General features: G+C 37.8%; 1 protein-coding gene across 1 annotated transcript; it reads right to left on the bottom strand.

Annotated features, from left to right (window-relative positions):
* Positions 1 to 8,268: 8,268 nt before the first annotated feature.
* OOSP2 (oocyte secreted protein 2) lies at positions 8,269 to 15,849 on the bottom strand. Its single transcript, XM_003275205.1, has 4 exons — positions 15,601 to 15,849; positions 12,488 to 12,666; positions 11,360 to 11,463; positions 8,269 to 9,376 (listed from the first exon to the last, which is right to left on the bottom strand). The coding sequence occupies exons 1-4, from the start codon at positions 15,674 to 15,676 to the stop codon at positions 9,193 to 9,195; spliced, it is 543 nt and encodes a 180-aa protein (XP_003275253.1). The 5' UTR covers positions 15,677 to 15,849; the 3' UTR covers positions 8,269 to 9,192.
* Positions 15,850 to 24,822: the final 8,973 nt, after the last annotated feature.

Raw genomic sequence — 24,822 nt, 5'->3', positions numbered from 1 at the left:
CAGTAGAGACGGGGTTTCACCATGTTGGGCAGGATGGTCTCGATCTCTTGACCTCGTGATCTGCCCGCCTCGGCCTCCCAAAGTGCTGGGATTACAGGCGTGAGCCACCACGCCTGGCCCCCTATTTTTTCCATTTGTTGTAGGTACCTAGTGTATATACTTATGAGGTACATGATATGTTTTGATACAGGCATGAAATGCACAATAATCACATCATGAAGAATGGGGTATCCATCCCCTTAAGCACTTATGCATTGCATTGCAAACAATCCAATCACACTCTTTATTTTAAAAATGTACAGTTATTATTGACTACAGTCACCCTGTTGTGCTATCAAATAGTGGGTCTTATTCATTCTTTCTATTTTTTTGTACCCATTAACCATCCCCACCTCCCTTCCCAGGCCCCCACTACCCTTCCCAGCCTCTGGTAACCATCCTTCTACTTTGTCTTCATGAGTTCAATTGTTTTGATTTTTAGGTCCCACAAGTGAGAATATGTGATGTTTGTCTTTCTGTGCCTGGCTTATTGCACTTGACATAATGATCTCCAGTTCCATTCATGTTGCAAATGACTGGATCTTATTCCTTTTTATGGCTGATAAAAATAAATAAATTAAAGATTTTTAAAAACAAATTAAAAAGGGAAAAATAGAAGATTCATAGACCTTTCTTCCACTTGCATGCAATATCTCCTAACGGCAGGGAGAAATGATAAAGGAGAGACTGACTAGCTTTCAGTGCTGAAATACCTTAAAGAATAATCAGGTTCAAAACTCAAGTTGCAAATTTCCAAAAGGAAAAGGAAATCTTCAAGTGAATTCACCTATAGTTTAGCTATTCGTTTACAAGTGCCCCATTTGACTAAAAAGCAATATATTTCTCAAGACTTGCTGGTCTTATCTACTTACTAAATATTATTGCTTGCACTGTCTGTTTTACCCCCACACACACACTCATGCCCATGTGTGTACATATTAAAATCACACTGTTCATGAAGCAGTACCTTTATATATCTTAACACATGTATAAGCTCTTAAAACAGTTAACCACGTAAGGTTTTTGACTTTGGGGTGCATTAAACGTGTTTAATTCATAAATTTACCAGTTTATAAAGTTGCAAAAGTCACAAGTTGAAATCATGTTGAAATGGTATTAGTTACTATAATTGTAAGATTAATAAAAGATTAAGACGGACAAGGGTTGTTGTTCCAAGAGGTCTTGAAATAATGAGCCATCAAATAAAATAAAACCAACAATCAGAAACTACCTTTGATTCATCCTTGTTTTGACCTCATGCTGTGTTTTCAAATAAACGAGGAAAATGGACTAGAAATCCAATCTCGGCATTTGAATGAAGGCATTGGTGTTTTTTAGAGTTCCTAAGAAAACTGGAAGAATTTATCATGTCATTTATTGGTAAACATGGAAATAGCCTAGATAGAAAATGCTAATACAACAGTTCTACTTTCAACTACCTAGTGGAATCTTCTGGGAAGTTTATAAGACATTAAATCAGGATATTTGTGATGAACCCAACATGAACATGAACTTCTTTTTTTTTTTTTTGAGACAGAGTCTTGCTCTGTTGCCCAGGCTGGAGTGCCATGGCACAATCTCGGCTCACTGCAGCCTCTGCCTCCCGGGTTCAGGCGATTCTTGTGCCTCAGCCTCCTGAGTAGCTGGGATTGCAGGGGCACACCACCATGCCCAGCTAATTTTTGTATTTTTTTTTAGTAGAGACAGGGTTTTGATATGTTGACCAAGCTGGTCTTGAACTTCTGGCCTCAAGTGATCCACCCGCCTCAGCCTCCCAAGGTGCTAGGATTACAGGCATGAACCACTGCACCCAACACAGACATTTTTTAAAGGTCCCAAGGTAACACCAATGTGAAGCCAGATTGTAGAACTACTGGGTATGTCTAAAAGACCTTTATAACGAGATAGTTGGAAATGAGATAGGAAAGAACAAATACATTTCTCTAAGAAAGGTCACCTCTTCTACTGGGGTGGCCTATATACTTTATTTTAGGGTGTAAAATTGTATCTTAGTTTGGAGTTAAATAGATTTCATTATTGACAGCCATTTTAATGGGATTTCATCCTGATAAGTACATTTTCTATAGTGCAAGATGGGCTTCACGTGAAATATTACAGCTCTTTAATCTTTGGCCTTGATTTGCATTCTCTTCACCAAAGGTAACCATTGAGTTCTACATGCACATATTCTTAAGATACCTAAATGCCATTGTATTATATATATCATGGTCCTCTTTTTCACTCAGCTCTGTTAGTAATACCCAATGTTTGTTTGTTTGTTTGAGATGAAGTCTTACTCTGTCACCCAGGCTGAAATGCAGTGGCATGATCTAGGCTCACTGCAACCTCTGCCTCCCAGGTTCAAGTGATTCTCCTGCCTCAGCTTCCCAAATACTTGGGATTACAGGCATGCATTACCACACTCCACTAATTTTTGTATTTTTAGTAGAGACTGGTTTCACCATGTTGGCCAGGCTGGTCTCAAACTCCTGACCTCAAATGATCCACCCACCTCGGCCTCCCAGAGTGCTGGGATTACAGGCCTGAGCCACTGTGAGTGTGCAGTCTGCTGTATCCAAATACTGCACTGACATCCACTATGTTTTACCTAACCACCACCCATAAATGAACACACAGGGATTATAGCTTGGTATCAGGAACTTTCTCATACCCATGTTCCTTAATTCTGTATGAGGATTTCTTTGCAATGTATAATCAAAATCCTAATTGCTGGGCCATAGGATGTGCACATAATTAACTTGACCGAGGACTGCCAGGTAGTAAACTCTAGAATGTCTGCACCTCTATGTGCACACATACAGTGCATGTGGCATTCAATATTCCCACTTACTGCCACCCATGGCACTATTCAACTCCATTTCTTACCAGCCTAAAAGTATTTCTGGGTACATTTAGCTAAGCTGTAACTACATTTACTAGAACTATCTTTCCTGAACAGTCTTTGGGTTGGTCATATAAGAAATTTGTGTGGGATTTGGGAGGTAGAAAGTAAGACAGCAGCCATGGTGCACCAAAATGGATTTAGGGTGCAAGTTACACACTCTGTCTCTGGTCCTCTGGCTCACCCCCCTAGCAACGGACTATAGCTGGGCCTATAATTTCTCCTGCTCTCACCAAATCTCCTTTAGCATCTCTGAGTCTTACACCAAGTGCTTGCACAACTCCATGGCAATGGATGCCAGGTCATCCTTGTGGTTAAGGTTGGAGATGAGAGGAAGATGTGGTTCCAATGTGTTCTTTTGCTTCCATGCTTCAAGGTCGCTTAATTACTGTACAAAACACATAACATAAAATGTACCATCTTAACCATTTTTTCAAGTCCAGCTTGTTTTCCAGGCTGCCAGCCCTGCTGACCTACAAGCAACATCAGGCTCACCATCAGATGCAAAAGTAACAGTCTTCCCAGTTCTTAAAATTAATTACGATAAATCCCTTATCAGTATCACTTAATCTGGTTCTGCTTACCTGATTGAACCCTAACTGCTACAAGGTATAAGTATTATATCATGACTCTTTTCTGGTTTTCGTTTCTCTATTAGCTTTTTGGACTTGTTTTCCTGTGAGTCATCAGTAGATTTATTTGATTAGAACAGTATAACATCCATTTCGCTGAAACCAGCTTTCAATTTTAAAATGCCTTTTCAACCTTCTCTGAAGAACAGTAGATGCTAAGGAATTCTAGGGTTTTCACAGAATATAGAATCCCCTGCCCTCAGGATTACTCCTTAATTTTAGAGATGACTTTAAAATATCGTTAATTTTACTTCCATTCCATTCAACCTTTTAAATATATAGTTTCACATATTAAAGATTATATAACCTTTTGAAATTCTGACTATTTTGGAAGCATCAGAGGAATACAGGATCTTTATCAAAATAATCCATCTCTTTTTTATGATGTGAGGCTTTTGCTAGCCCTACATCTTGCTAAATTTATATCCAGACTAGAAATAAAAATTGATGTGTTTGTGTATCCTAATTAGTCCCAAATATTGATTGAAGATGAATCTGCAGACGTAGTAGGGGAGAGGAAGCCCTGAAGTCACTCACTTGTGGGTCCCACGTAGACCCGGAGTCACTTCTTGTGCTTTCCTCCCGGGTAAGAAGTCCACGTCTGGCTGGGCACGGTGGCTCATGCTTGTAATCCCAGCACTTTGGAAGGCCGAGGCGGGCGGATCACGAGGTCAGGAGATCGAGACCACGGTGAAACCCCGTCTCTACTAAAAAATACAAAAAATTAGCCGGGCGTGGTGGCGGGCGCCTGTAGTCCCAGTTACTCAGAGAGGCTGAGGCAGGAGACTGGCGTGAACCCGGGAGACGGAGCTTGCAGTGACCCGAGATTGCGCCACTGCACTCCAGCCTGGGCGACAGAGCGAGACTCCGTCTCAAAAAAAAAAAAAAAAAAAAAAAAAAAGCAGTCCACGTCTAAGACCCAGGTGCTTTTCTAGAGAGAAGCCCACATGGCTGTCATACCGTCCTGCATTTGTGTCCCCACTGTCCGTAAAGACAGATCTCATTCCCAGTGGGCCTAGGTCTGTGCAGAGACTCATACTGACTTAGCTTTTTGCAGCATACCTTCCTTCCTTTGCCTTTGTTCCTGGAATGAAGACTCTAACTCCATCGCGTCACTAAAACATGATTCTAAAGAAAGAATTTCTACTCTAACCTGTCACCTTCTCCATTTCTGAAGAAAAACAGGGATATATTTTCAAGAAAAAATAAATCAGCATTTAAATATATGAAATAACACTAACTCTTTGATGATTTTTAATTATACCAAGTCTAGCTTTGCCTTCTGCAAAACTGAAAACAAAGCATCTGTTGTTTTGTGTGAAATATATTGGGTTTTATAAGTATTCTCGATGAATTCATCCCTGCATAACTTACATGTAATGAAAGAGAATGAACACATACACATAGAAAGTCTCACCAGGCTACCAGCCATGAAGTCACAAACAGAATACTTAACAATAGAGACACTGGTAATTTTATCATTTACATCCTTGATTTCTAATAAGGACCAGTAATCATGTAAGCAACACCTCAACCAAAATGACAATAATTTTGAGACTCTGAAATCTTTGCATGTGATAAATAAACATTTGGTTTTTTAAGACACTGATATTTGAGGTCATGTTATTGTAGCAGAACCTAATCAGTACTGCCTGATGCAGGTAAAGAAACAAATTTATACTGCTTTATACAACTGGCAGTTTGAGACCTGAAATAATTTGAAATCTGAATTAAGTCACTCCTAGGTTTCAGTTGTTCCAATAACGGTCATTGCCCTAAACTACTATTCAAGAACTGTGTGGTGATTATAACACCCCCAAATAACTTAAAACACACACACACACACACACACACACACACACACACACACACAAGTTTTTGTGGGCAAATGGAGGACGGGTCAGAGATGGGAAAACAAAGGACTTGCTCAAATATTTAAATTAATTATAGAAATAGAGATGATTCAAATGTTTACCTATTTTTATACATTAGAATGAAAGAGTAAATACCATTTCATAGAATTCAGTCAAGAAAAATAGATCCTACAATCCTATTGCACCTCTTGCTTTCATTTTCTCAAATGCCAGTCAAGGTGGTCCTTGACTAATTATCCAGTTAATTATTACTTTGACAGTTCAGATTTATCATGGGAAAAATGTCCTATCCTCAGTCTTTCCAATTTTAGTAAATATTATTACTGTCCACACAATTGCCTAGACCAGATATCTGGTTGTCAGGCTCCATTTTCACTAATTTCTTACCTCACTTTAAATCCATTTGGAAATATTTTACAAAATACATAGAAAATGAGCCCACATATTTTTCCGTCTTCACTGCCACAAACTCAGGCTATGACAACATCATCATTTGCCTTAATTTTTATAAAACTCTTATAGCACTCCTGGCTACTGCTCTCATCCATTGTTTACAGGGTAATAAGAGTGATTTTATAATATAAGTCAGATCCTGTCACTCCTCTGCTTACAGTGCCTGCAATGGCTTCTTATCTCACCAAGATAACTGTATGTTGCTGCTGGTAGCCTGATGTGTTCCCCATTATGTTTTTATGGGCATGGACATTCTGTTTCTTCTTTTGAGAAATGATTGAATAATAAATTCACTAAAGACAATATGTAAAATCCAATAAAATTCTCATGAGCAGTAGGTATTTTCTTTCAGTTTTTGTGGAGGCAAAGCTTGACTTTGTATAATTAAAAGCTACCAAAGAGTTAGGAGTAATGTATATGTTTAACTTGAATTATTTTTGTCTTAAATATATAATATTCCTTGCTTTACTTAGAAGGAAAAGAGAGAAGCTAAATTGAGCTTTGACTCAACCACATAAAATAAGCACTTTCAAATGTTTTAAACTAATATATACAGATATAATAGAAATAACGGAATCCATCACAATTACAGAAGGTAGAAGAATTTGTGAAATGAAGAATGGAACTATATTTATTCTGGCTTTTTTTTTTTTTTTTTTTTTTTTTTTGAGATGGAGTTTCACTTGTCACCCAGACTGGAGTGCAATGGCGGGATCTTGTCTCACTATAACCTCCGCCTCCTGGATTTAAGCGATTCTCCTGCCTTTGCCTCCCAATTAGTGGGATTACAGGTGCCCACCACCATGCCCAGCTAATTTTTTGTATTTTTAGTAGAGTCTGGGTTTCACCATGTTAGCCAGACGGTCTTAAACTCCTGACCTCAGGGTGATCCACACGCCTAGGCTTCCCAAATTGCTGGGATTACAGGCATGAGCCACCACACCCGGCCTGGCTTCATTCTTAAATGTTTATGTGAATTTAAGACAAATTACTTCCTCTTCCTGAGCCTAACTGGCATCACCTACAAAATGAAATGGCAGGATTTTATCCTTTTTAAGGGCTAAATAGTATTCCTTCTGTATGTACACCACATTTTCTTTGTTGCTGGATGCGTGGGTTGACTCCATATCTTGGCCATTGCAAACAGTGCTGCAGTGGACATGGGAGAACAGATATCTCTTTGACATACTGATTTCATTTCGTTTAGATATATACCCAGTAATGGGATTGCTGGAGCATATGGTAGTTCTATTTTTAATTTTTTGAGGAATCTCCATAAAGTTTTGCATAGTGGTTGTACTAACTTACATTCCCACCAGCAGTATGTAAGGATTCCTTCTTTTCTACATCCTTGCCAACACTTATTTTTGATTTTTTATAGTAGCTATCTGACTAGAGTGAAGTACCACATGATCTCACTCATATGTGGAATAAGTAGAATCGTGGTTACCAGAAGATGACGAGGGGTGGGAAGGGGAGGGGAGGAAGAGGGATGCTGAGGGATTGGTCAACAAAGCTAGAGTTAGGAGGAATAAGTTCTGGTGTTTTATTGCATAGTAGGATGATGAAAGTTAAGAATAATGTATTGCATATTTCAAAATGGCTAGAAGAGAGGTTTTTGAATGTTCTCATTAAAAGAAATAATGTTTAAGGTGACAGATATGCTAAGTACTCATTACATGATTTGTATATGTATTAAAACATCACTGATACTATTATGTGTAAATCATAATTTTTTAAAAAAAGGAAAAAATGAAGAGGTTTTAGAGCCACCCTTCTAAAATCCAGCCACATCACTCTTTATCTTGTACATATGCACTATCTCACACTCAATAATTTACTTTGTTTTCAGCAACCATTCACCTGCCCAATATTCTCTCAAATCAGTTTATATAAAATAATTTTACTTCTATATTCAAGAGAAACACTATTGCTCAACTTTAAGTTTTATTGAGAGTTGTGTAATTGCTTGAATAGCAATTGTTTTCTAGAGAACTAAAGTTCAGCAACTTAAGATGATTCCAAGCAGTAGAGTATAGTGGCTAATGTACAAAGAGAGAGTATAGAGACAGATCTAAAGGCAGATTGCCCGATTTTAAAACTTGAACCAACACCAACAAGTTGTGTGACTCAGGCAAATGATTTAACCTCTGTTTGTTTGCTTATCTGTAAAATTGGGATAATCGTGATATATTTCACTCTTTTAAGAAGATTAAATAATTTATCACAATGTACTTGAACCATATTCTGACCCTTAGGAAGTCCCATAGAAGTATTACCTCTTAGCTGCATATTAACTAGTAAAGACAGATGTTCACTATGACAGGGTCAAATTCTTTATTTGACAAGTAAACAGGTATAGATGGCATTTAATTGAAAGTGGAATAGTATCACTTTAATTAAAAATAATAATAAACAGTATCTTGGCAAAATTTGCTTCCAGGAGCATGTAGCATCAAAACATACATTCAATAAGCTATTGAATAGCCAATGGCACAGTTCAATTCTCACCCTAGATATAAGAAATCTATCAAATCAGAAGTATTTTTTGATATATTACATATTTAGACTCCATGTTTAAAGAAAGGAAGATAGTATAAAGTAGGTGGTAATAAATAATCATTTAATGAATGCTCTTACGTGGCAGGATAACTCTTTTAACTCTTTGCTTAACCAACTCAACCATTCAATTATTTTGAGTGTGGAAGAACCATTCGGAGGAACAAGGGAAACCTAACATCAAATTTCAGTTAAGGTAGTGGTTACTTGAGCTCTAGAAAATAAATTGAATTTAATTCTGGAATAATCTAAATAGGTTGTCACATGGCATTATTGTTAGGATTCAACTTTACTGATTAATAGGAAAGTCTACATGAATTAAAGTATCTGCACATAAAAGGATTTTGCCTTTCATGAGAGTTAATATGTTAAATTTTACACTATGCTCAAAGTTTGGCCTCTTGCACATTTATATGTCTCTCTCTATTCTTTATTCTTCCTGAAAAATATTAGAACATATTTATTGGAGGTTCTTATCAATTAGATCAAGTCATTGTCTTTGAAGACATATTTCTGAATCTTCTACACAGAACAGAAAAAACTTAAATATATAATATGAATTACCAAATAGTTAATGTTAAATTAATAAGCCACACCCCTGCTGAATACAAATATTTAGAAATACACATTCACTAATCAACTAATCAGGACCTTTACTGAAGTGGGGTTTTTAGAAACCAGAGACTTAAGGAGAGATATACACCAACTATGCTTTTGCTATGAAAAAACAAAACTATTTTCCTGCAAAATACCTAATACCAGCTTCAAGTTTCCATTTCTCCTTTAGCTCAGAGCAAGTTTGACTAGAAGATAATAATCCTAACTCTTCTGCTGTTGTCTGAAAGTCAGCAATAAAAGGACTAGGATCCAATTTTATTTCATTCTCAGTAGAAACTGGTGTAAGCCACACTGATTTCCTAAAGAAAAGGGAAACAGAAAGCAGATAGTGTTGGCACACTTGGGATCAAGTCAGTTTTACCACTGTTTAATATCATGATCATTTTCAGAATAGTCATTCAGGAGTATGGCATAGAGCCAGCATACTACGCCTTCTAGATCCTCGTGAACTCTTGGTACAAGATTTGAGCAGATAGACTCACAAAAGAACTAATTCCAGATAGTCTCCCCATGATTTCTGCATCAAACACTGAGTAGAAAGATGAATGGTCTTAGATAATTTGTGATGCTTGCATTAGAAGAGTACCAGTGTATCCAGCAAAACAGACTCAGCCAAATGAATCCTAAGAACAGTAAGAAAAAGCCACCAAAAGCTTAATCTGGCCCACTGTGGTGGTAGCAAAGTTCTATATGTCAATGTGAATAAGTGAATATGAGACAGAGAGACTACAACATTAACATTTATGCACCCAAAACCTAAACAGACAACTTTGTTGGCCGAGTCTTCATTTTTTTTTAAGGAAAGTAGGCTTCAAGCAACATAGTAGTTACTATCAAAATAGGAATATCTATTTATCATGATTACTCTGGCAGCCTACGCAAAGGCAGTAGTTCTGGGGCATTAGATCAGAACTCTGTGTTGCTCCAAGCTTTGGGTAGTTCATAGAATTGAAAACATATGTATGTGTGTGAAAGATAGACAGAGACAAAGAGATGGAGATGGAGAGAGACAGGGAGAGAGAGAGAGAGAGACAGAGAGAGAGAGAGACAGAGAGACCGAGAGGCAGAGCGAGAGACAGAGAGACAGACCAGAGAGACAGGCCAGAGAGACAGGACAGACCAGAGTGACAGAGACAGAGAAAGACAGAGAGACAGAGAGACAGACAGAGACAGACAGACAGACAGAGAGACAGAGACAGAGGCAAAGGCAGAGCGAGAGACAGGGAGACAGACCAGAGAGACAGGCCAGAGAGACAGGGACAGACAAGGACAGAGGCAGAGAGAGAGACAGAGAATCAAGGGGTGGTTTCTATTTAGAGTTCAGCTACTTTCCTGAATATCACTAAACCTCTCAGCCTTTATGAAAATAAGTTAAAGGGAAGAGTAAAAGTATTAACAATGTGAATGGACTTAGTGCCACTGAATTGTACACTTAAAATGGTATCTTAGATTATGTACAATTTACCAAAATTAAAAAAAAATTCTGCCTCTCCCTGAAGAAAAGTACTATAATCACATTAAAAGACATTGCTCATTGGCTGAGCTCTAAATTCTTATTTTGATGTCAACTATTTTCACATATTAAGCAAGGATAAGTTTTCCTGTGGTTTTGAGATAGTTTCCAAGATTCATCACTCAGATTTGTAAAACTTAACATAAATATTTCAATGGCATGGCAAAAAAAAAAAAGTATATCAGGATACCTTTCCACTTAGTCTCAAAGTTCATACGAGCCTCTTGGGATTCAATATCTCAGTTCCGCAAAATTGCAAGCAAAGTACATTTAATAATTAGGCTGATAAGCCCTCCCTTCATGTATTCTCCATGAGTTAGTATTAAATGAAGGATTGATTTTCTTATGTTTTTAGCCACTTACTATTACAAGATGAAATTGAGCAATAAAATGTATCGAAAAAATATTATAAAGACAAAACATAGAAAGATAATATCAGTGCTTAATTCTATCACTTACTAAAGGTGACTGAGTATTTAATGACTCTGCTTTGTAGCTGAGTTATTATAACGTAGTTACACTAGATTGTCTGTTAGGACCATTATAAATCTGTATGTTTTTATTCTAAAATAAACATTACATTCAAAATATTAAAACATTTTAAAATATTCATTAAAACATTTGTGTAAATACTAATTTGGGGTTTGTTTACAATTATACTTATGGGTGAATCATGTTATATTCTCTAAAATCTATGCTTCCGCAGAAGCTTCTCATAAGCAAAGGTAAAGCTAAAACATTCCAAAGGAATCAGATCTGCTGGACTCACCTAGAGGCGGAACACTCCAAATGGATTTCCTCAGGGTCATGATCTATATTCCTTGGGGTAAAGTACAGCTCAGTTTGAAAAAGGAGAGTTTCCTCAGAAACTACCTAGGAGAGCACAAAGTTTCGGTAGAAGACATTTGGAGTAACAGAGGATGAATACACACACTTGAATAGGATGTAAAAAAACATTCATGATCTCAAAAATGGCTACTGTCATTCTTAAATATAAATAAAGATAAGACAAGTCACTGGGACAGAAGAGGAGTGTTATCCCTAAGAGTGAATTTAAAATGCCTGGGGGCAAAACAATCTTAATTCATTGCAGCAAATTTAAGCTGCCACTTACAGCCATCTTTATGATTCATTAATGAAAAGGTTTCCAACAGTTCTTTTGAGAAAGGTGATTTGTAAGGCAAGTAACACAGTGGTTTAAAGCACAAGCTTTGGAGAGTATTCATCCTGGTTTGGCATCTAAACTACCACCAACAAGCAGTGCATCCCTGGAAAAATTGGTAAGGCACCTTCTGAAGCTCCAAGTTTCTAATTTCTAAAATAAAATACTTTATTCAAAAATGAGTGTTATTATCATTGGTCACTGGCCCAAAATATTTGTGTAATGTGAGTATAAATTGTTTAAATTTGGGAATCTATGAGAAGATAATATCCCAGGATAACAACGCAATTTAGGATTTGTGTCTAGCTGAATAACAAACAAGAGATTTCATTTCAATGTAAATCCACTATATATTGACACAAATCCTCATGGAACATGGATAGATTTCAAATGACCTAACATTGAACATGATAGAGCTTCCCAAGATTGGTGACCTCCCACATTAGAAGAATTAAATAAAATTTACAGCTGTCTGCTAATATTTAGTAAAATATAATAGTAGCCTAAAGGCAACTTAGAATCAGTTCCCTAGCCAATTTATAAATCTGTGATCTAAGGTCCTGTGCACACAGAATGACCCAATATTCAGTGAGAAATAATGATAAATTCCGTTGTCCTCTGCTCATAAATTACTACAACAACAAGCAAAGATTATTTTTTAAAAGACAATTTTAATACTAGGCATTAAAGTCTGACAAACATTTAGTATTTTTTACAGACAATCACTGTTCTCACCCTTGTCCTGATGCCACAATCATGAACAAGATATATAAACTCATATACATATGTATGTATCCAATTTGCAGGGCAGCCCATTCCCAGATGTAATTCATCCGCAAATATATACAGATTTCTGCTTTCTGCAAGTGGGATAACTGAGACCATCAACCAGTCCAGAGAGCAATTTATTTTCACTGTGGAAAGAACCATATGAAAAGCATCAGAAGTGTGTCTAAAGGAAGTGTTCAAAGAATAGTCAACTCTGCCCTTTGTGATAAATAAAAGGCATTTATTTCTCTGGCAAGGGTAACCATGGCTTAAAGGTTTTCTTATAAACATTATTAAAATTATTTTCCAAAATATCTAACTAATTATGCCCCCAAGTAACTAGATTTCAGTAATTTCATGGGGGAGGTGGGAGGATCAACATGCAAGAATAAGAAAAAGCATAACTGGGCCGGGCACGGTGGCTCACACCTGTAATCCCAGCACTTTGGGAGGCCGAGGGGGGCAGATCACGAGGTCAGGAGATCGAGACCATCCTGGCTAACACGGTGAAACCTCGTCTCTACTAAAAATACAAAAAATTAGCCGGGCGTGGTGGCAGGCACCTGTAGTCCCAGCTACTCGGGAGGCTGAGGCAGGAGAACAGTGTGAACCTGGGAGGCGGGGCTTACAGTGAGCCGAGATGTGCCACTGCACTCCAGCCTGGGTGACAGAGCAAGACTCCAAAAAAGAGAGAAAAAAAAAAAGAAAAAGTAAAACCATAACTGTATAGCCCCTTATTTTTTCCTAAATATTCCATGGAGGGTGATATATTTAGGACAACACATAAGGGGCAGAAGTGAATTGCAAAATATTAGAATAAAAGTGATATCATCCCAGTATACTTTTTGGAAAGAGAAAGAGGAGAAAGGGTGGTTCTAGAACAGGAGAATCCTTGTCTAGAGCAGCCAGAACCAGAAACAATCTCAGTCATAAAAGGAAAAAGAGAGAGAAAGCCCTTTATCTGGGATGTTAGCTCCATGCAAGTTTTGTTGTAAAACTCAGCTTTAGCCTCTATATTTAAATCGTAAGTCAATAATAATCATTGTTTGCAATAGATTCACTTGGAGGAACTGAGTCTTTACAGCATTAAAAAGGACATATTTAAATTATTAATGAGCAAGTGGCCACAGAGGACTCCACCACCATTGGAGCTTGGAAGTCCCGCCTTTAGAGAGAAATCATCATCAACAAGATAAGACAATGCACATTTCAGAAAAGGAGTAGAGGAGGCAAATGTCCTACATTAGTGATCATAATCTTTAAATCACGTCTCTATGTGTTTGAAATACTGTTCTCACATCACCTAGGAAAGATGATCAGGAAGGTCCTTCCAAAAGGAAAATAAATTCCAGCAGCTAAGATTAAAGATGGATGGAAAGGATAAGTGGACATGGACACACAGAAAGCCCATACTTATGATTTCACTGTATTTTTTTCACACTAACATTAGAAAGTCGAGTTTTTGTTTTTGTTTTTGTTTTTTTTTTGAGACGGAGTCTCGCTCTGTCGCCCAGGATGGAGTGCAGTGGCGCTATCTCCGCTCACTGCAAGGTCCGCCTCCCAGGTTCATGCCATTCTCCTGCCTCAGCCTCCCGAGTAGCTGGGACTACAGGCTACAGGCACCCGCCACCATGCCCGGCTGACCTCCTGATCCGCCAACCTTGGGCTCCCAGAGTGCTGGGATTACAGGCGTAAGCCACCGCGCCCAGCCTGTTTGTTTTTGAGACGGAGTTTTGCTTTTTTTTTTTTTTTTTTTTGAGACAGAGTCTCGCTCTGTTTCCCAGGCTGGAGTGCAGTGGTGTGATCTTAGCTCACTGCAAGCTCCGCCTCCCCGGTTCAAGTGATTCTCCTGCCTGAGCCTCCCGTGTAGCTGGGATTACAGGCGCCCACCACTACACCAGGCTACTTTTTGTATTTTTAGTAGGGACGAGGTTTCACCATGTTGGCCAAGCTGATCTCGAACTCCTCCTGACCTCTGGTAATCCACCCGTCTCGGCTTCCCAGTGTGCTAGGATTACAGGTGTCAGCCACCGTGCCCGGCCAGAAACTCGAGTTTTAGTTTGACATTCTATCAAATAGCTGAGAAAAGCCTGAGAAACACACATAGATACTTTCACTGCAGCAGAATCTTCCTTTGCTCAGGCTTCCTGAAAGACAGTTAGGGCCTAAACACCCTACCCATCCTAGATAGCCAGAATTCAGGGTCGCTCTTTCTCTCCATGTGCTGTTCATTTCAATAATAAACTGTTACGTGGTGAGCTGCACTGATCTAGGCATTCTTAAAATTCATCTTAGGTAAAATGGAAAAATATCAGGAGCTATGTGTGGTCTTTGCTTCCAAAGGTATTACAGGCCAAATGGGTAAGAAATTGACGTTATCAGTTTCAAAGAAAAATCCCATTTCAAATTAAAAAGTCTACAAAAAGAAACCATAAAGAACATAAAAAGTAATATTGAAATGCTGCTTTACAGAAGATTACATTTAGTCAGGCCTTGGAGCTGGCAAGAATTTGAATTCCAGGCAAAACAGAAAAGATACATTGGAATCAACTTGTAGACAGCAACGCACTGACTTCGCCTTCTCCTATTAACTTTGCAGAACCGTTGATGAGTTTAACATGAGTGAAGTTCAGAGCAGTCTTTTTAAGGGAACAAAACAGCAATAATATCAGCATCAAGCAAAAATATGAGTCTGGAAGCAGGAAGATCAGCTAAGATGCAACCGAATATCTTACAATATGATACAATCAAGCACCAGTAATTGGCAGTGGTTTTGAAAAGTCAGACTGAAAGAGAGCCAGGGACTATTCCTGAAGAACCTCTGCAAATGAGTCTCAAGATAGAGAGAAGACCAAAACAGAGAGAGAGAGAGAAATAAAAGCCTGAGAACTGGGACATTTAGGCAGAAAGAGAAAATGTATCCTCTGTATATTGACACAAGTCTACTTGGCCTGAAAGCGCTTCTTCTTCTAGCCAATTAGAATAAGATCAGATTTCTTCAGAGAGTAAAACACCTGCATGGAAAGCGATCATTCTGATTAACTCCTTCAAGGAAGCATTCTCTAAAACTTGTTATTTACCATGGAGGTTCTCAGCACCAGTCCAAATCAAGACAGCGAGGAGCATCAAGACTTCTAAAGCCATGGAGACCTTCATCTGGGCAGACCTCCAGCACAGGACGACTCAGGAAACAAGGAGTGGCGACTGGTTTAAGTGATTTTTATATGGCATCCCATGCTCAGCTGCGCTCGTTTTCCTCCTTATTTGGGTAGTTCACAGGATGCACTTATCACAGTGTCAACTACCTAAAGGCTGAGACTCTCTTGATTATCCAAACACTGAAGCTCAAAGAGACATATCAAGAAAAAAGTGTTATTTGATAACAGTCTGTACAAGGCCTGTAACAAACATCAGGAGGATGGCACGGCACACAATGCTTCCAGTAAATACTAAATTACAGGAAACTATTCTTACTAGCTAACGTTCAGGTGTTGTAAGTTTCCATCTAATATGAGAACAGCCTAGATCTTTCATACTTGAAATCAAAAGACTATTATTTCTTCATTTCTATGGGTTTGGCTGGAAGAAGCAAAGCAGAAATGATAAAGTGACTTGACCAGGAACATAAATCTCTAGGAGGGGACAGGCACCCAAAGGAGAGCCAAGTCTATTGGTATTAGGAAAGTTGACAAATCCGTCTCTGTTGATTCTTTCTAAATTAAGGTGTTGGTAACTTTAGTCATTTCAAACCTGAGACAAGAGAATATTTTATATGTATATATATACACATAACTTTATATGTATAATAACTTTATATGTATAATTCATTTCAATACTCAAGTAAAATAAAAGTTCCAGCCAAAGATTTTTATTGTATTTTTTAAAAATGTTAGTCATGGCCTGAATGTGACTGCGTGGTTTTAAGGGTAATTGAAAATCAAAGGCTAACAGTAAATAAAATTCAAAGAGGCTGAATTAAATGCCTATTATTGTTTTTAGTCATATCTGAATTATCTTTTCAATGTGACAATCTGCTGTCAAATGACTACATGCACAGAGTTTCCCTATGCGTTTAAGAAGGACTTCTATTTCTGACATTACATTCTCTTGTGGACGGTGAGATCCCCAAAGCTGTGACCCACACAGTGCTCTGCATCAGGAAAGCCTGGAGAATCCAGTCGCCAACCACCAATGGGGAAAGAATGTTAGAGAAAGAGAAGGGTAAGTCCACATATTATTTTTTCATCTTTCATTTTTTTTAAACATTTTTCTGATGTTATGAACATTTTCAGGATCTAAAATGTATTAACTTCATATGCAGTTTTAAATCTTGCCTATGTAAACATCTAATATTGTTCCAAAAGGAATCATTGGCCAGTTTCTTGTATTTAAGTTTGAGAAAGTTAGTTAAACAAGCTAAGGCTCCTGTTCATACTCTGTAAAAAGGAGATATATTCTCTCTAAACTTATTGTGAATAAGACATAGCAAATGTAAACAGTCTTGCTCAAGTTAATAGTGTACAAAAAATATCTAATATATGACTATTTCCTGTATCTTGAAGCACAGTTAGTAACAGGATTTTATGCAGTGTTTCAAGGATTACTCAAAGCCACAGAATGAACAAAGTTCATTTTCCAAAAATTCCAATTTTAATACAGAATTTTACTGTGAAAGAGTAACGGAATTTAAATATAACTTTAATGTAAAATAGATGGAGATAAAGCAGAGATAAAACAAATATTTTAAAACAATTTATAACTTAGGAAATGTTGCAACTATAGTACAAAAAAACTTTATTTTTCCTGGACCTTTTGAGAGTAGGTTGCTGGTAAGTTGTTCCCTTGACTCTAAATATTTTGAAGTATATATCCAACAAATAAGGACATTCTTCTATGGTGGTTCTCAATAATTGGACCTTAGATGATGGAGGGGTCCATGGGATCAAATCTATCTTCATAATAACAATAACACATTTTCTTTTGCACAATGCCGACATTTGCACAGGTGTGCAAAAACAGTGGTGGGAAACGCTGCTGTCTCTTGAGCACCAATCAAGTTAGTGGCATAAGAATGTGTTAGTTTGTCAGTCATCATTGTATTCTTCACCCCCATACACTCGCAGTAAAGGGAAAAAGCCAGTTTCACTTAAGTCTTGAAGCAATAAAAAGTATCTGTTTTATTAAATGCCAACCCCTGAATGCATGCCTTTTTACTATTCAGAGTGATAAAATAGAAAGTATGCATAATACACTTCTGCTGCGTATCGAAGTATGAAGAGTGTCTCAAGGAAAATCTGTGCAGTTATTGGAGCTGTGAGCTGAACTAGCCACTTGTTACATAGAACACCATCTTTACTTAAAGAATGACTATCAGACAAACAATGATTATTTGCCTGTGGGTATTTGACATTTTTTGAAATTGAATGATGTAAGCTTGTCACTTCAAAGAAAACAACTAACAACAATTAAACCCAGGGATAAAATTCAAGCTTAAAGGAAAAATTAGAATTTTGAAAAACTTGTATTCTCTACTATGAGCTTGGAAGCTCAGTGGTGATTTCTTAACCATGATTTCTTGTATTGAGTAATAAAATGTCATCATTTAAAACATCTGCATAACTCTGAACTAAAATTTTCCAAATTATCTGCACATGATGTTACAGAAACATTCGTGGGCAAAGTATAAGAGGGACCAGTGGATTTTAATGGGAATAAGTATGAAGAGTTTATTGATATATTTTCAGATCCCATTTTGCAACAAACCTCGAAGATACTGCCCCTTAGCAAGTTTTGGTGCAGTATCAAAAAAAAAAAAAAAATAGCCACAATGATCTGAAAAGACTTTTAAAATACTCTTCTTTTTCCCAACCACATATCTGTGTGAGGCAGGGTTTTCTTTATGTACATTAACCAAAGCGACATATTACAAAGACCGAATGCAGAAGCAGATATGATAATCCAATTGTCTTCTAGTTAGCCAGGCAAGAGACTTGTAAAAATGCGAATATAAAATGACATCACTCCTTTTTTGGAAGACAGTAATTTTTCACTAAATGTTCACTATTTTATGTTAACACCTGTTGGGTTTATTAGTTATTTTAATTATTTAATAAATATTTTTAACTGAGTTTTAATTTCTAATGTGGTAATGTGGATGGATAAAGGCCATATAAATAAAAGCTCTTTGTAATTCAATATTTTAACAGTCTAAAGGAGTCCTGACATCAAAAATTCTGAGCAGCATATATACCCAAAAGAAAGGAAATCAGTATATTGAAGAGAGATATCTACACTCCTATGTTTGTTGCAGAACTGTTAACAATAGCTAAGATTTGAGAACAACCTAAGTGTCTGTCAACAGATGAATGGATAAAGAAAATGTGGTACATATAAACTATGAAGTGCGATTCAGCCACAAAAAGTATGAGATGCTGTCTTTTGCAACAACAGGGATGGAGCTGGAGGCCATTATGCTAAATGAAATAAGCCAGGCATAGACAGACAAACATCACATGGTCTCACTTATTTGTGGGATCTAAAAATCAAAACAGTTGAACTCATGGACATAGAGAGTAGAAGGATGCTTACCAGAGGCTGGGAAAAGTAGTACGGAGGAGATGGGGATGGTTAACGGGTACAAAAAAAAATAGAATAAGACTATTTGATAGCATAACAGGGTGACTACAGTCAGTAATAACTTAATTGTACATTTTAAAATAATGAAGAGTGTAGTCAGATTCTTCATAATGCAAAGGATACATGCTTGAGGAGATGGATATCCCATTCTCCATGGTGCGACTATTGTGCATTGCATGCCTGTATCAAAATATCTCAGGGACCCCATAAATATATACACCTACTATATACCTGCAAAAATTAAAAAAAATGTAAAGTCTAAGCAGTCAGCATTATTGCATTGTGGCTGCAAAGTTGTTTAGCGGCTACAGAGTTACAGTTTTACAAGATGAAGAGTTCTGTTCACAATGTACAGATGAAGAGTTCTGTTACATGACAATGTAAATGTACTAAACACTACTGAATTGTACACTTAAAGTGGTTAAGATGGTAAATTTTATGTTATATAGCTCTTATTAAAAATAAAATTAAAACTATTACATTACATGCCTAAATGTGAAAGACAAGACTGTAATTTTTTAAGAGAAATACGTAGGACAGAATATCTTTGTGACATTCTAATAGGGAAGGCTAAAGGTGAAGGTTTGGAGTGGGAAAGGAATATAGGAGCATCCATGTTATACATACTTTGGTTAAACAGTGTTTTGAACAGCCACGTGAATATGTTGTAGAAGGAAATGAATAACTGAGTCTACATTTCAGGGGTGAAGTCCAGGATAGAGTTGTAACTTGAAGCCATCAGCATAGAGATGTTAATTAAAACAATGAGATTGAATAAACTCTCCAAGGGAGTGAATATGTAGAGATGGGGTGAGCAGTTCAATGTCCAACCCCTAGGAACCCCAATAAGCTAGAAAAGAAGAGAAATATCAGCCACAGAGTATCTACTAAAGACAAACAGTGATCACTGAGAAAGGATGCTATTGCAGAAGCAAGATTTTTTAAAAATTTGGCCAGAAGAATTAATATATCAATAATATACACAGAGATACATCATACTGAGAATAATTATTTCTATTAAAACTAATCACAAAACAAGGCCTCTAACTTTGCTATTGCAGAAAAAAAAACTTATTGCACTCCAACAAGAGACAAAAAGTTTATATATTTGAAATAGTTACTTTTTGTTTGAGACAGGATCTCACTCTGTCACTCAGGCTGGAGTGCAGTGGCACGATCACGGCTCACTGCAGTCTCAACCTCCTGGGCTCAGATGATCCTCCTACCTCAGCCTCCTGGGTAGCTGGGACTGCAGGCACCCACCACCATGTCTGGCTAATTTTTGTAGAGACGAGGTTTTGCCATGTTGCCCAGGCTGGTCTCAAACTCCTGGGCTCAAGCAATCCACCTGCCTTGGCCTCCCAAAGTGTTAGGATTACAGGTGTGAGCCACTGTGCCTGGCCTGAAATAGTTAATATCAATATTAGTTTCAGCTGATATAATCAACTTATTTTAAAAAAAGAGAATCAACTAAGAAATTATTAAACTGATTAAAAATTCAACAAGCATGATGGATATTACTACTCAAAAAAAAACCTTAAAGCAGTCAAATGTGCTAATTTGGATTCATTGATCCAATTCAAAAAAAACAAGAATAAAAGAATCCCATTAGTAATTGTTCCTGAGCTTGCATGAAACCTTGTAGAGGGCCTCATATTGGCAGTTGGTTGGCCCCATTCATTGTGTTCTACAATTTTTAGGGATACCTGATCACTAAGTTGTAAAGATAACAGTCTGTGTGCTTTGTTTCAATATATTGGTTGCACTGTTTGTGTAAGATTTGGGGCAACTCAAACTATACCACCGCTGTGACCTTATCCCAATGTAAAACAACCTTTCTGTAATACACATGCAGAATAAAGCAAGTGCATAAGGAAATTTTAAAGTTGTTATACACACTTTGTCCAAAGTATTATTGGCAGAGACCACATGTGTAATTATTTGTGTTACCCAAAGCATATCTTAGCATAATGAACTCATATGTGGAAATAATTGATTAGCTTTATCAAAATTAAACAATAAATATTACGGCAGTTTTCTCTGTAGCTATCTAGGTTACACTATATATGCTAGAGGCAAAGGAATGGGAAGGCTGCATTACTTAAATTCCTTTGTTAGGATTATTCGGGTGCCAGCAGTTGTAGAGGCCATCTCTGATCATACCCATCTGACATCTACCTGTGCCCCCCACTTTGTCCCATTCTCTGACCGGGGCACCCATGGAACTGACTTTCAGTTTGCCTTTATTCTACATTTTGTCACAACTACTAAGGAGGACAAAACCTGCTAACTCCCCTAACCACATTAAGTTTGAGTCCAGCCTTTTCTGGAGTGATTAGCAAAAATCCCGTCTGAATACTGATGAAGAACGCAAGATAGAAAGAAAACCAGAAAAACTGCTAAACTTAAAACATGCTAAATTTTTAAGCCTGTACAAACATTAAGTGTTGACTCCCAAAGAAATCTTTCCCATCTAAGTAGCACCACAAGTCACCCACTTATAGCCCCCAATCACAGGAGACGTGCTTGATTCCAGCGTGTTTCTCACACTCTGTGTCCAAACCATTTGTATGTTTTAATATCCTGCAAAATATATCCTCAATTGTACCACTTCTCTGGACCCTTGGCTCTAACCTTTCAAGTCAAAAACAATTTTCATCAACTTTCTGGTCAGCCTGTTACTACGTCTCCAGGAAATTAATAAGATTCTTTAACCCGGAGACACTGTTTCTTCAATTTCACAGCTGCGCAAATCCTTGTCAAAAATAAGACAGATTGTTATCCATCTTATCTCCCTCTGATACACTGTATATTCCTGAAATCATTATTATTGGAATTAGTGAATACCTACATTAAAAGTTAATTTTAAAAACTTAAGATTTTTCAAAGTATCAGACATTAAATGTCAAAAATTAAGGTCTAAAACCAAAAGCATCTGGATCAAAACCTCATTCTGACATGTAGAGATTTTGGCCAATTGAATTCAACATTGAGACTTTTTAGGTTGAGTTAATGAGTACTTGCCTCATTACTGTAGTGATTGTTAAATAAATGCACGTATCCTATTGCAATGAGGGCAACAGATGGCTATTTTTTAATTTTAGGTTCAGGGGTACACGTGCAGGTTTGTTATATAGGTAAACTGCATGTCACGGGGCTTGGTGTACAGATTAGTCACCCGGGTAATAAGCATAGTAACTGGTGGGTAGTGTTCTATCCTCTCCCTCCTCCTACCCTCCATCCCTCACGTAGGCCCTGGTGTCTGTTGTTCCCTTATTTGTGTCCACGTGTACTCGAGCTCTGGCTCCTACTTATAGGTGAGAATATGTGGTATTAGGTTTTCTGTTCCTGCATTATTTCACATACGATTATGGCCTCCAGTTCCATCCATATTGTTGCAAAGGACATGTCTCATTCTTTTTTATGGCTGTATGGAATTCCATGGTGTACATGCACCATATTATCTGTACCCAGTCTACCATTGATGGTCATTTAGATTGATTCCATGGCTTTGCTATTGTGAAGAGTGCTGGGACAAACATGTGTCTTTATGGTAGAATGATTTACATTCCTTTGGATATATAACCAATTATGGGATTTCTGGGTCGAATGACAGCTCTAAGTTCTTGGAGGAATTGTCACCCTGCTTTCCACAATGCTGAGCTAATTTACATTGCCACCAGCAGTATGTAATTGTTCCCTTTTCTCTGCAACCTGGCAAGCATCTGTAATTTTTTAACTTTTTAATAAGAGCCCAAAAATAACTTTTAATTGGGATTTATATTTCCAGGAGTAGTCAAAAATCTACTAGGGTTTTATCGAAATGAAAAATTAGGCCAAGTGGCCTGACATGGTGGCTCACCCCTCTAATCCCAGTACCTTGGGAGGCCGAGGTGGATCACCTGAGGTGAGGAGTTCAAGACCAGCCTGGCCAACATGGTGAAATCCCATCTCTACAAACATACAAAAATTAGCCAGGCATCATGGGTGCCTGTAATCCCAGCTACTCAGGAGGCTGAGGTGGGAGAATCATTTGAACCTGGGAGGCAGAGGTTGCAGTGAGCCAAGATCATGCCCATTGAATCCCAGCCTGGGTGACAGAGCGAGACTCCATCTCAAAAATAAAATAAAAAAGAAAGGTCAGGACAAGTCATGCTGCATCTTTAATTTTACTCAAGGTGGAAAGAAATAAAAATAGTAAAAGAATCACATATATTCAGATGACAAAATTTTACTGTCATTTTCCTTTCAAAAACAAAAGTATTCAGTCCCTTCAACCAATCCCAGCTCTTCTCCAGCTTCAGCTGTCATGGGAAGGATTGAAGGTCAGGAAATTGACATAGTTAGGTACCTGTTAGTCAACCAAGTCCAGCAGCTCAGCTAAGTTATTTAGCAGTTCTAGATGACTCAAATTTAATGTCTTTGTATTCTCTTGGCACAAAAATCCCCATTTCCAGAGGGGAAAGAGAGGTACTTTCAGATTTAGCAAAAATAAATTGTGTCTAAAGAGGTGGAGAGAGACCTTTTTCACATTTTCTTGTGTCCATGAGTTTCTCTCCCTCCCAGGAGCAAGAAATCTAGCCATAAGAATGTTCTGCCCCAACTACCAGTTTTCCCTATGGAAGAAGACTGACCTTGCTTTGAGTAAAGATCATTTGTGTGCATGCATCCCTGCTCATGTATGTGGCACTTCCTGGTTCAGTCTCCCTGGAATGAGTTTGGCACCTGTACTCTTGTACAGTATACTCAAAGGCACAAGACTTCACTTCCAGAGATACACTAAGCAATTTAAATTAAGAATTAGATGTCTTTCCACCTGGGATCCAAGCTGTGATCAGCATGATCTGAGTTTTGAGCACTTTTGTGTTGGGATAAGCAGCTATTGTGGAGCCTGCCGTCCCTCTAAGGGATTTTCACTGGGCCTGGGACACTGTGCTATATGGAAGCTGGGAGCCAAGTTGTCACTTGGTTCCAGGTTCTTTATTAGAAGAAATCATTTCCCTGTTCTGGGTACACAAGGCACATTCCCTGTATTGCTTAAGGTGTGGGTGTCATATGGCACTTGGCTGGTATCAGTATAGGTATACCTACCCCCTGTGGTAAGGCAACAGGGTCTTTGCCTACAGCTCCAGAGGGGTGCATGCATCCCCCACTTTGCATTGGCTATCAGGAGGGACCTCCATGGGAGACTAGTACTCACAACAAATGCTGATTTTGCTTCATCTTTTCTCCTTGCTGCACCTTTCCTTCTTTCCTGACACACAAAAAAAGACGCTGGTTCCAACCAGTGGTTGACACTATTATCTTTGCCATCCTCCATGCAATGGGAATTCTTATTTGGGATTCATAGCTGGATCTCCCTACTCGACATTTTGCCAATCGATTTAGGAGCCTCAAAAGGAAGGGCAAGTCATCTTGTTCACTGAGAAAATCTCCACCAAAGCACTGATGGTGGGAAGGGTGGTGTGATGGTGTAGTTGTGGCCCTATATGGTTACAACACTTTCAGAATTAGGCCAAAAAGCAATTGGAATCTTTTTTTCTAGATTCTTGCTTTATCAAGGTAATAGGAAAGAAATGCACAATGTCAAAATAAGTTTACAATGTTTCCTCATGAGACATTACCAGGAAACAGAAAAGGAAAAAGCAGTATAGAAAGCCACAGAT

The sequence above is a fragment of the Nomascus leucogenys genome, chromosome 4 (genome assembly GCF_006542625.1).
Source record: "Nomascus leucogenys isolate Asia chromosome 4, Asia_NLE_v1, whole genome shotgun sequence".
Lineage (NCBI taxonomy): Eukaryota > Metazoa > Chordata > Mammalia > Primates > Hylobatidae > Nomascus > Nomascus leucogenys.
This window is presented reverse-complemented; position numbering and strand designations above follow the sequence as displayed.

Coding starts and splice junctions, on each gene's coding strand:
- OOSP2 (XM_003275205.1), bottom strand. CDS start 15,676: ATGAAGGTCTCCATGGCTTTAGAAGTCTTGATGCTCCTCGCTGTCTTG. Junction 11,464..12,487: donor ATTGTGGCATCAGGACAAGG/GTGAGAACAGTG, acceptor GTGCTCTCCTAG/GTAGTTTCTGAGGAAACTCT. Junction 9,377..11,359: donor TTGGAGTGTTCCGCCTCTAG/GTGAGTCCAGCA, acceptor CCTTTTCTTTAG/GAAATCAGTGTGGCTTACAC.